This window comes from Aplidium turbinatum, chromosome 5 (genome assembly GCF_918807975.1).
Source record: "Aplidium turbinatum chromosome 5, kaAplTurb1.1, whole genome shotgun sequence".
In the NCBI taxonomy this organism is placed as follows: Eukaryota; Metazoa; Chordata; class Ascidiacea; order Aplousobranchia; family Polyclinidae; genus Aplidium; species Aplidium turbinatum.
In genome coordinates, this window is record NC_137476.1 from 28,983,347 (window position 1) to 28,996,896 (window position 13,550).

Consider the following 13,550-nt stretch of genomic DNA (forward strand, 5'->3'; position numbering starts at 1 on the left):
CACAACCATTTACATAAACTGGCTTTCTGACAGTTAACGATCAATGATAGAAAAAAACTAATTGCATTTTTGGAATCAGCTCCTCGAAATCATCCAGAAACAATAAAAAGATAAACAAAAACTTTTTAAAAATTTGTTACATAATGATATAATTAACTCGAACAGCACAAAAGAAAATACAGTACTCTCAAAGACAAAGCGTGCGCTTTTTCTCCTCATTTGCTATCAATAATGTTTATTTTGAGTTGGTTTAAAACCTGCGGTATCTTGCAGCGTGTATTGTTGCTCTAGCATTGTATCAATAAATACAGCACACATCTCGCCTGTAATCTTGCAAGCTCCTAGCGACAGAGATCATGCTGAGAATCTCATCACGGGTTCGAGGGACACCATGGTCTGGCCATGCTGTGTAGTGAAGTTGGTGTATTGTTCTTGTTTCCTGTGCAAGGCAAAACTGATTTGACAAAAAACGGTCACCGGTTTCTGTGAACTTTGATACTGCAGAGTCAGTTTGTAAGTAGTTACTAATACTACATATTATATCGCCATTTTTGTACCGATCTTTTTTCCCTATTACAATTACCATCCTTAAAAATGCCCAGAGCATGATTTAATATTATTAGCTCAATAGTTGACAGATGCGCGCAGGAGACGTGAGTTCAATACCTCGCCGAGTTAAATGACCATATGCAATGGCACTGAATTTCATCTTCACGTAACACTCAGAATTAATAAACTGAACTCAAGAAAAATCATGTGTCATGTTGTATCCCTGTGCCGCTGCACTGAGACTTTCTGCTTTGTAAAGCGTTAAGGGGACACTCCTATCCTCATGGAAATAATTTTTTTATATCAAAACAATTTTTTGTATCTAAAAGCAGAATGTTGATGTTTTCAACTACTCATTTATTTCTTGTCAGAATGGCATGAAATTTTGCAGGCATAATCAATACATACTGGAGAAGTTATCGATGAAAGGATTTTTGCTATTTCTGTGTAGTTGAAAAACAACTGCAAACATAGCAAGTTTTTTTACTACATAAATTCAAAAGTCATTAATTTTTTTACCAGCGGTAAAAAAAAAATGGAAAAAACTTCTGCATTTCTTTAACATTTTTGTTTCACAAAAACGTTTTTCATCTATTTGAGTACCATATTTTGATACCCTTTCCAAAAATATACAATAGGGTGTTTTTAGCGTAATACGCAAAATTTTAACCATTGTTAATATTAATGTACAGGGTGGTGTTCATTTCCTTTTAGTAAAAAAATCCTTTTGGCAAATTTTTGTTGAAATCCGTCGACATTTACTACTTGCGCAAGGAAGCTAAAGTTTAGGTTGTTTAGCCTATAATCTAGCAGCGGAATATAAGCAATTACCGGTACTTGTAGGCTACGTCATTTCACAGAACAAATAAAGCATTGTTACGTCACAATTGCAACACCTCGTAAAACTACAAAAATTACACTGTCAAGTCTGTTGTGTTGTTGCATTTATTTCAGTTTGCTTTTGCCTATTTGGAGACGAGCACGAATTCCAACACGCCATCAAAACCATGTGATTAATCAGGTGAAAAAAATACACCAGAAATGGCAAAACTTGAAAAAATCTATCAATCGTAACTCGTAAGAGTGCGCTTGAGTTAATCAAACGGACAGACTTAAAGAAATCATTGGATCACAGATCAACATAGAAGAAGATCGCCAGTTCCTTCTTGCCCAGAGAGAAGAGGGGCGCCTAGGTTCCATGGTTGGCGTTGATATGGTTCTATGCAGGAGAGACGAGCGAGTGAGGAATAGAGCATTAAAGGAGAGAGAGCGAGTTGAGGCGGAAGCAGTTCGTGTTGCCGAATCTACTAATTTAACCATACTGGAATCCAATGATTCAGAAATGGATACTCAGCAAGAAGATAATCTCGACAAGTCTGGAGATGGGCGTCATCCATCAGCTGGTGGATCGACGTGCTCCGAACAGCCTGAGTCCAGTGCTGCAAGCTGTCTGCCGAAATTCCGACGAGGTAAAATTGCTGTAGTAACCCCCGAGATAGCAGCAGCTTTGGACAGGACCAATACTACCTCGAGGAAGGCCGTTCATATTTTAAATGCACTGGCGGTGTCCAAGCGATTGCTTCATCCAACCGGTGATCTGATGATTAGCCCAAGTTCAATTTACAAAGCTCGCCAGATCTATCGCCAAAAGCTGTCGGACGAAATTAGGGAGGCTTTTGACCCTTGCACCCCACTGACTATGCATTGGGATGGGAAGATCATGGGTGATTATGAGCAATACAATCACATCAAAGTAGACCGTTTGCCAATTTTAGTGTCTGGCAAAGACGTTACGAAACTTCTGGCAATCTGGCTGTACCAAAACTAGAATCGGGAAAATCAATCGTCGAAGCTGAAGCAGTGGTCTCCGAAATATATACAGTAGTTGGGGCATAGCGGATCTTGTACGTGCAATGTGTTTCGACACAACCAGTGTCAACACTGGCTGGCAGAACGGAGTCCGTGTTTTGATCGAAGCTTCTCTCAAGGAACAACTCTTGAATTTAGCCTGTCGACATCACATTATTATTAGATTCTGGACCGCTACACGGCTGACTGACACAATGTATTGCACTCCCCCCCCCCCTAATAAGCTTTCTAAATACGCCACTGCTTCTGATCATCTCGGTTATGGGTGAAACACGGCGTAAAGGTTGTTAGAGAAATAGTTGCTTTGTTGCTATATTTGCTTTGTTATCCTATAAACGTGCCTGAAATGCGTGCATATTAAAAGTACTGAATAAAGCTGGTTATTTGGTTGCGTGTTGTAAAGTTGCTTGTTTTATTGATTTTGCAAATTTTTCAACCTCCTTGCGCAAGTTGTAAATGTTGAAATAATTTCTTGAAATTTGAAAGACATTGTTTTCTTACCAATTGTAACGACCTGGTGCCCTGTACAAATCAAACTTACGATATGAGAAAATTAAAAACACCCTAATATACAATGTAGGGTTTTTCTACAATTTAAGCACATTTTTTGACCAATTTATTGAGGGCGGTGCTGAAATTGATATTCCATCAGAAGTGTCCCCTTAAGAGCAATGCGAATCTTAAATAGACAATTAGACATATGTTACACTGTGTAAAAACGGACAATGTTATTTTTATTATGTACTTTATTCAGATCGCTAATGAAATTTAAGTCATGACAAATCTCACAAACTCACTTGAAAGAATGTTACTACAGTATACATACATTTATTGCAGTACCAGATTAAATAAATTCTACTTACGCTGGCTTTCTTAGCGATGATAGTTCGTTTATCATATCCTTTATCAAACTGCTCACAAGATTCCTAAAAAAATGGCACAAAGTAGAAACGGAAATGAAAACTCACATTGACCATACATCGTTTCAACGAAAAATAACGCTCTAAGTATGAATTACGAATTACACTGCAATGAGAAAACGTTAGGCACAGCAGCCATAGCAAGCGACACTTCACGACTATGCAAAATAGATATATATATTTAGGTTCAAGGTCCTTTTTTTCGAAGCTTTGCCTCAACAAGCTGATCAAAAAGCACAGAAAAAAACACATATTGTTGCAAAAAGTGAAGCGCTGAATCAATTCAGGTTTTTGCTGGTTTAATCTTGTTTCAGATTTGATGGTAAGTGCAGTCAGCTGTGGCTAAATAAGTAAATAATCGCATGGATGAAATACTAAACTATGTCCATTGTCCAATTAAATCAAATTACACTAAAATTGGAAATTAAACATCCCAAAGCTAAAAATCCTTCAACTGTGCATATGCAGCAAATCACAAAAGGTGATACAACAGTAATTCCAACACTTGCTGACACAGCAATGCAATGTAAGTTTAAAACAACGTAACAAACCAGGGAGCAAGTAGGCGCAGACAGTTAGGCGCCAGTCAAATAGACGCGCACACTGTGGCGTTTGGATATTTAGGCACGGAGCACTGTGGCCGTGTGGCGCCCGTTCATTTAGGTGCTATTCCTAGTAAAGTCTGCAGATTGTATCAGCTTGGCAGGTAGGGCAATGCTTTTCACACAAAATGTTATATTATATTGAACAAAAAAATATGTCATGGCTTCCGTGAGTGAAGCTGCTTAAACCGGCAATGCTTTTCACACAAAATGTTATATTGAACAGAAAAATATATTGTGTTTTAATGCGCGTGTTCGGCATTTATTTGTTGCTAGTCCAGGTTTGCGTCGGCGAAAGCTTTATCAATAAATTATTCAAGTTTCCCAACATGACTAAATTAACTTTTAGTGAGTCAAATAATGACTACACAAAACATCAGTAAAAAATATAACGTAGCCTATATTCAAGGAAGCGGGAAGTAAGCTTGAGTGAAGAGTAACTTAGTTTTCCGTCAAAACTCCGACTAGGTTTAATAACGAGCAAAGTCGCACCATTATGCTTGCAACTTGTAGCCAGGGTTCTATGCCCTATAGAAATGTATTCATGTAGTAGAGCGTTGTCTCATACGTACTCGCCACACGACCAATCCATCCCGAGTAGAAGTAATTGTGAAAGATAACAGATTAAGCAAGGTTCCATCTGGCTGCAACCTGTGTTCAGGATGCATAGCAAATGTCCTGTGGAGATGTGCTAGTATCAAGAGTAGTAGAACGCTGTCTCGCACCTCATCTCCACACACGCATTAACAAACCAACATATGTTTCAGTTCAATATAACATTTTGTGAGAAAAACATTGCCCTACCTGCCAATCTGATACAATCTGCAGACTTTACTAGGAATAGCACCTAAGTGAACGGGCGCCACAGTGCTCCGCACCTAAATATCCAGACGCTACAAAGTGCGCGCCTATGTGACCAGCGCCTAAAAGACGTGGACCCAACCCCACAAACCATGCATATAATTGTAATGACATGCCTACCATAGTCACAGAAATGTCACCAAATACGGCTTGGTTGGTGTCAGTACCGGCCCAGTACCTGGAAAGTGTTGAAACCAAACTGCATTACCAGTTATACCAAAGCCTGTGAAAAGTCTTGTGCAAACTGAAATTTTGATGTATAATTGTACTGCATAATATGTAATATAATACTGTATAAATGTGATATTTGTTCTTTGCTAACAAAAGCAAATAAAATGAACTGAGTCTTGAGATAAATAAAATAAACTAATCGAAACGTATCGCCTTAGAAATGTATTTTCCGACCTGAACATTGCTTTAGTAAAGTTTCCCGTAAGAGTGGCAAAGTGAAAAAAAAACATTTTTGCCTTAACGGAGCTCTTTTACCTGAATATACGGCTTTCAAAACTCTACTTGTGCTATACATATAGTAAGCTGCGATGTTGCATTACTAAAAGTTAGGCATTTGCAGGTAAATACAAAAAATTGAGCATACTGTATACATTTGTAATAAAACTTAATAAAACATGAAGCGATTTTCGTCGAGAATGCTGATGCAGCAACAAAAACGTCATTTTGGCCTTGCTGATACCTGGAATTTCTATTCACCTTCTATGTACATAGCACTACTGCTGCAAACAAACCATTTGTTAATTTTATGCCTTCATTTAACAGCCTCCCATTTCACCACTTAAGTATAACAAAAAAAGTTGTAGCAAACTGCTAGTTCTCACTTTTCGCATTTTCTCTTGCCAAGTTCCACTTCTCGGCAAACCATGATGATAAGCTTGACATTGCAGCCCCAGATCATTCGCCAGAAGTCAATTGTTGTATGAGGTAATGGACCCTGAGATGCGATGTAACTTGGGGTACCGTTTGCACCCTGAAAAAAATATAGACAGTTTTAAGAAATTAAAACGTGCCAGTTATTATGCATTCTGTTTACATGTTTACTATTTTCGTGCATACAATTCAAGCTAGAGTGTTATAACATCAATGAAAATAGTTCAAAAATGCCATAAACTAAGAAGGCTATGACTTGGGTGTAAAGTGGATTTCTGCTCAATACTGATACTTTGAAATGCTACTGCTACTCTTTCATTGCCTAACATTCAGAATCTGACAGAAACCACACACCTCATGAGTTTAGAGCGAGTTTTAACAGTAAACTGTTTCTTCTGACAACTGCGGAGTAGACAATAAAACAGTTAATTTCATTTATTATATATATATTTTTTTTGCTGCTGGCGCAAACATGTACAGAACGGCAAAGTAATCATATGAATTTGACACCAACAAAAGGGAAGGATAGCAAAACCCAAAGGTTTAAAATATACATCGATAAAACAGTGAACTCACCACTATTTTAAAATTGCACAGCCACAATTAATAGACTGAAGTATGGAGGAAAGAATGAACACAGAAATCTTGCTTTAGTTTTTCAAAAAAATAAAAATCACAAAAACTCTTCTGTAAGCAATTTTCCGTTAAGTAGTCTCAGAGTGCATTAATATTTCTGCTTGCATCTCTCTCACAAAAAGACAAATGCTACGAAATAAGCCATTGTTCACACTTCAAAAACTTTGAAAAGTAAACGTTTTTACATACACTTTAACAAGTATATAATATACATGTAACAAAGCGAATTCACCTCAACAATACTGGCATTGATGTAATCAGAGGTATGTCCTCCTGACAAAGGAAGCTTCACACGGCAGGAGTCAACTGCAAACAGTGTGTAGAAGTAATTTTCAAAAAACAATTGACAACAGAAAAAACAGGTAAGGACTTAAAAGCAAAATCAAGATGCTTTTGATATCGACAGAAGTGGAAAAAATAATGATATTTTTAGTTACTGTATAATATAAAACTTTTTTTGTATATACAATACAACTTTGAAATCGTCACCTTGATTTTTAAAGTGCCTAGCAAAGGAATTATGATGTTTAATGTGTGTGTGTGTGTATATAATAATATATAAGGTTACACATCCGGTCTACTTACCAGGAAGTCATAACGATGATGTCAAATGAATATGAATGAAATCGGAATTTAAGAAATAAGAGCATAGACTTCTACTTTTTTATTACAACCATTACACTCCTGACATATTTTAATATTTAGTCACCACTTAATACAGTTGTGTAGATGTGTCTCTCTTGTGTATTTTAAATCCCTATATCTGTAAGCTTAGGAATTTGTCCGAAAAATAAGGCAAGTCATGGCCTGTAATCATGCATTCAAGACAACTGTAGCAATGCTTTTATAAGTCAACTCAAACAAGGTAATTATTATTAAACAGTGTTTGTTTGACTGGAAAACTTTCATGGTCACTTTGCAGCTTCTCGTTGTCATTTAATTGAAAAAAATGCAGTTTGCAGAACAATACCTTTATTTAGATTACGGTATCATTTTTGATGACTTATCCATTTTTTGTTGATTCATTCAAGTATATATGATTCTGATGCATATTGTGTCTTTACTGTTATGTTGTTACAAAATTACACTACAAAATACACCAATCAAACATATAATATTCCAGCAATAATTTAGGCATAAACGTGCTCACAAGGTAGTATATCTTTATAACGATTCTTCTTTTTATTGTCAATATGCTCTCCTACGTTTGACTTATGGCTAGGATTTTGCTTCAATGCCATTGACATCTTTTTAATTTCCTGTAATGTAATACAAACTCGACATAAACCAACAAGCATAAAATAAACAAACTGATGAAAATAAAGCATGCAGCTCACAAGGGACTGTTTTATAACTTTCATTTGAAAACATGATACATATCATCTGTTTTATAGATAGTAGCAGTATGCTATGTTACAAACTAGCAACTTCTTTTGAAAAAAAAATCAGTTACCAATACTAGTTTTACAGCAATGTAATCACGTTTTACAATTCAATAATTAATGGGTGCTATAGATAGGCCAACTGAAGTTTGCAAATCAAAGATATGCAACAAAAGTGGGCTGTAAGACAGATGTTGTAGAGTTTTATAAAACACAAGAACTAATGACATGTTAGCCATGACCAATTATGTTGGAAAAGTTGACAAAAATTATAAGGACAATATATGCCAACCTAATAGTTTACTACTAACCTTGAACTCAGTTCCAAATCCATCTTCTCCTTCTTGTGCGAGTTTAGTGTAAAGATTTTCAACACCATCAATGAATGCATCTATTATTGCCTCATCAGCCATTGAATTATATACCAAGCTAAACTCTGCAGAATTGAACACAAATCAATTGAACTAAATGCAAAAGTACAAAATTTTACTCAAACACTTGCAGGGAGAAATTACATGGGCCAAACATAGAATTTGGTACAGACAGGAAAATCTCTACAAAAGTAAACAATCATTTTTCAAAAGTGGTCAGTTAAAGCAGTTTCAAACAACCAAACATGTTTTGGAATATAATTAGACATACCATAGCCTACTTGTATCAGTTTGAAGCTGCACTGTAAATTGCTTCATTTCTTTGTTGCTGATTGCATTGAAATCGGTATAAAGGTTAAAATCCCCCCCAGAGTAAACAATTATTTTTGAACACCCAGAAGTTGTTTTTTATGTCGATTTAAACAGTTTCAGACAAGCAAACATTCTATACCATTGGATCTTAATTCCGGCATGAAGGAGTTAACTAGACAGAGTGGTGTGAAAAATGTATCCAGATGTATAATATAGGTACCATATGACTTCATACCATACATTTATAGCAGGCATGGACAATGCTGGATCACCCAGTGAAAGTATGTACCACAGGGTCTGCTACTATTCGGTGAGTCCGATTCGGTGAGTTCCTAACTCCTGACCCCTAACCTCTAACCCTTAAACGCCAATGACAATTAGGCTACGGTACCCGATAATTTTTAAAAAAATTCAAAAAATCACCGAATAGGGAATCGGACTCACCGAATTGGACTCACCGAATCGGATTCACCGAAATGGGCCATTCCGTGTACCACATGTTTCATTCACTGTTTATGTTCTTGACTATATTAGTGTATCATGGAGTGTTTGACAAACATTTTTTTACCTTACAGAAAGATGTGAAACTTTTAAAAGCGTTACCGGTATGTTATTTAACCTGACTTAAAGCTTGATCTTAGAATTTAATACTTACAAGTTCAATCACTCCGTACAATGTTGTCGTACAAATTCTGGTGACTTCTTCTAATTAAAACATGATAGAGTAACAAGAATAGAAGACATTGATCAAACAATTGGAGTAAAGAGGGCAAGTAGCTCATAAAGTGCCTTTTTGGTGAAAAATGTCAAAATTTCAAATCTACTTTTCAAATTTCAAAAACATTTGTCTAGTCTAGTGGGTGTCAATAATTCTCTTATTGTATAATACAATGTATATACATTCATTTAAAAGTCATACAAAAAGTTAGTAAAACAATCTTGCAGAATCTATTAAATTTAAATGATGAAGACGCCGAACTCTCTGTATTCGGAAACAAGTTTCCGTCATTAAACTATTGGCAGAGAAAACATTAAGCTGATATCATAATGTCAGCTGCTAAACTAGTTGCTCAATTTGAAAAGCAAAACAGCAATTGTGAAGTCATCCCAAATTGAAACTCTACTGACTACAATCGTCTCAAGGTAGGATTTTATTACATTGTTATAACACTTAATATTGACATTAAAATAAAAATGATGCTAACCTGCACATATTATGGGTGTACCATGCATCTTTTTGTTATAAAATTTCAGGGGATTAGGCCTATTAAGATAAAAGAGACATAAAGCTGTGTTGTGTATATTTTACAGATCTCTTTTTTCTATTTTCGTAAAAAAATCAGATTTTTTAAATTTTATTGAAAAACTATAGATTTTAATAGAAAAATTAATTCTTAAAGCTGATAGAAACATATTTATTTCTAATCCATGAAGCAGAAAATAAGGTTTCTATTACCTACAATTCACAAGTTATACCAAGTTTACATATATATACGTTTACGTTTGTCCCCATCTGATTCACACTGCTCCAGGTTGCACGAATAATGTTGGGGGCAACTGCCCAAAAATATGACAGGACAAGTTTTTTTAGGTCTACGCCACTTTTTTAGTACTCTTGTTTGAAATTCAATTTTGCTTATCACACCCTAATAGGCACCACATGAAAGGTAGGTATCAAAACAACAACTCAAAAATATGGCACCCTATATGTGCACACTATACGACTCTTCGGAGCTGGTATACAAGTCCCCCCCACCCCTTGGTAACTCATGACAAAGACAGGACTCAGTTCAGTTCAGTTGTTTTTATTTCTGACCATCATATCAAAACAATACACGTCAACATAGCAAAGGTCAAGATAAGGGTAGAAGCGACAAAACGCGAACTTTAAAACGTGCTTGTGATCGAAGTAAGTTATTGATTTGAAAGAAATTTGGCACGGTCGCAACACCTTCAGAAAAATTTAAGATATAAAGGGAAAATAAAAAAAGAAAATGTTACAAAAAAACAATTAAACAACATATATTTAGGCTATAGCTTTATTAGCCCACATAGCTTTAGCTGATATATTTAAGATTTGCATGGACAGTTGCTATGAAGATCGGCCATGGTGCGTTATCAAGAGTGCTGATGATATAAAGGGAAAATAAAAAAAGAAAATGTTACAAAAAAACAATTAAACAACATATATTTAGGCTATAGCTTTATTAGCCCACATAGCTTTAGCTGATATATTTAAGATTTGCATGGACAGTTGCTATGAAGATCGGCCATGGTGCGTTATCAAGAGTGCTGATGGTCGTAAGGGGAACACGTCTTGATGCGTTTAGCTCATAGCAAAGAAAAGCAAGGCAGGCAAAGAAAACCCCACAAAGAAATCCTACCACGGGCAAAGCCATTTCAAGCGCAAAGCACCATAGGCCTTGCACGACTCACAAAATAGATAGGTTATAACTTGACGACATGAAAACAATGACAAAAACAAATAAAACAAACTAGCAAAAACAACATTATCATCTTACGGAAATTCAATTATACCCAGGGAAGTTATAACTTGAAGATATCAAGCGTGCTTTGATAAAAGTTGCGTTGATAAAGCGATAATTTTAGACCCCAGTCAGCGAAACTCGTCACCTCCACACTGATCCAACGTGTCGCTTCTACACTGATCCAACGTTGTCGCTTATACCTTTTTTTAGACCTCTGCTATGTTTGTCATATATTGTTTTTTCGTTGGGATGGTCAAAAATAAAAAACAAACTGAACTGAGGTATGGCCTACCATACTTCAGAAAAATTTTGAAAGGAAACTGTGATAGTTTGAAACCTTGTCAAATACACGTTGCATGGCTACAATAGATGCAAATTTTAGACCAACTATTTCAGTTTCTTCTCTAATTAAGCTGATCCACTTCATCCGAATTCTGCAAAAGGTACCTAGGCTTAGGCTACGGTAGGCTACGTATTTGTAAGCTAAATTTGAGGTGAAATGTCGGAAGTGGGGGCAGTCGCACCAGAGTTGCCACGCAAAAAAGTCGCACTCGTATTCAATTGGAAGCATGGCGTGATTGGAAGCCAATTAAACATGACAATTTCCTATAAGACCCGATTAGATGCCCCAGAATGTCGAGCAGTCCTTAATGTGCGTTGCCCAAGCGAGAGTCGAGCCAGCAACGCTTGATCTTGAAGTTTATTCGTTTCAGAAGTCACGCGCTAACCAACTGAACTATCGGCGCGGACATTCATTCGAAGTTAAGCGGGAAAGTTTTCGCTCTTCAGGGCCAACTCTAAAAACTGGATTCATGATAAATTGGAGATAAAATAAGTCTGATAAAATGAAGAAGATAGAATGTTTGTGAACATTTTAATAACAAGATTTTTGAAATTGATCAAGAAGTTTGAAGAGAAACTATAATACAGTATCAAGAATCCAAGCCTGCGGTTGCCGTATATAGCAAACAAGCAATTGACTCCCCAGCCTCAGCTTTGACAGAATCGGGATAAGATATCAAAATTATTATCCAGTGAAGCAATTGAAGTAGGCTACAGTATAAAATTTATCAACAAACCATTAGTAAGCCGTCAGGCTTAATTGTTTTAACGTTGACCTGAAGCAGCAGAAGGAAGTTGATGATCGACTTCTGCTAGCTAACCAAATTGCAACAACAAATGTTGAAGTGAAGTAGAGGCTTGTTGCTGTTTAAAACTATTGAGAAACACAAGTGAAATTCTGGTTAAGCTAAACTTAAGCAATAGTTGAAGTCAGAAAGTCCATTTGTATTTGCACTGGACAGTAGAATATAATACATAGCCTAGGCCTATATGAATATGCCAGAACGTGGAGTCGCAGTCGGTACAAAGTCAAGTAGCTTTGTAGTCCTATACTTTTGTAGCTTGAATGTTTTATACAAATTGTTACAGTTACAGTCTTTTTCCTTAACTTGCATTTAACATTTTGTTGGCATTTTTACCACTTTGGGGATCTTTTTGGTGAAATGATTCACTTCAGTTTAATTTGTTTTTATGTCTGACCATCACCATGAAAAAAAATCTATGCTAAACATAACAGAAGCCTGAAAAAAGGTTAGAAGCAACAAAACGCGAACGTTATAACGTGCACGGTGCACGTTACCAAAGCAGGACAATCAGTTTAAAGTTAAACTATTGTATTGTCGCACGCAACACCTTAGCCTACAGTAGGCCTACGCATTTAAATCGAACAGTTGCATTTAAATCGAACAGTTGCATTTAAATCGCCCAAAATTTATTGCACTTGCAACTTTTATAAACCTATTGTAGGCTAGAACAATTCCAAAAAGCTATGGCTTTCAATGGAATCTCTTTATCTGCCAACTTTTGGCCTTAGTTTTGCGCTGCCCGGTAGGCACCGGGCCGCGTCAAGATAGGCTAGTTGCCGACCAATGTTTTAATCAATCAAAATTTATAGTTTTACGTCTCGTCAATGGATATTAAAATTTCATATCTGGTCTGCATAGCCAAGTGGTGAGAGCTCTGGTTCGAACCTCTTTCAAGAGCATGTGTCTTTGGCAAGACCATTAAAGACATGCCTAAAGGTAGACACAAACATTGGTTTCTTTGCCTTCCCGTCCACTTAATATAAATCTTCAACTAGCCTACAGGACGTAGGTTACGCCTGGAAATGACAAAAAATATCTTTTTTTATACAATTTTAAAACTTGGGCTATGCCACAAAAAAAATTTTGAAATACGGATCGATGTCTTCGAGCTCTGAACATAAAGGCGAATATTAAAAAAATTATGGAAACTAAAGATCTTTAACGATAAAACATAATCTAAGTTCAATTCAAACAAATTTTCTTACAGTTAGTGAAAAAAATAAAAGTGAAATATTTCGGACACACAATAGGCTACTGCAAAACTCCTTACAAAGGTCATAGCTATCTTTTATATGGTATCATGGGTGTCTAGAATTAATCTCCGCGAATTAGTTTAGTCTTCGAAGCGCAGTAGACACCAATATAGGTGTCTCTTAGTCTTGATCATGGGCGTACGAGCCAGGGGCGAGCTACTATGTTAGTTCCAGTTCAAATGCGTTTGAGTGGATCAAAAATGATCCATTCTAAATTAGTCCAACAGCTGGTAGCTATTATTTAGGTTAATTCAAGGTTTTGATCGACAACACCTT

At 36.3% G+C, this 13,550-nt stretch overlaps 1 protein-coding gene across 1 annotated transcript in view; it reads right to left on the bottom strand.

The window, feature by feature from the left end:
* The window catches only part of LOC145771106 (uncharacterized), a 48,898-nt gene extending 40,765 nt beyond the window's left edge, over positions 1 to 8,133 (bottom strand). Inside the window, exons 1-7 of the mRNA XM_082582845.1 lie at positions 8,013 to 8,133; positions 7,470 to 7,578; positions 6,552 to 6,625; positions 5,635 to 5,783; positions 4,922 to 4,979; positions 3,282 to 3,344; positions 324 to 439 (exon numbers count right to left, since the gene is read on the bottom strand). Coding sequence (XP_082438971.1) covers positions 324 to 439; positions 3,282 to 3,344; positions 4,922 to 4,979; positions 5,635 to 5,783; positions 6,552 to 6,625; positions 7,470 to 7,578; positions 8,013 to 8,114 — 671 coding nt within the window. The 5' untranslated portion in view covers positions 8,115 to 8,133. The remainder of the gene's footprint in view (positions 1 to 323; positions 440 to 3,281; positions 3,345 to 4,921; positions 4,980 to 5,634; positions 5,784 to 6,551; positions 6,626 to 7,469; positions 7,579 to 8,012) is intronic.
* Between the last annotated feature and the right edge of the window lie 5,417 nt (positions 8,134 to 13,550).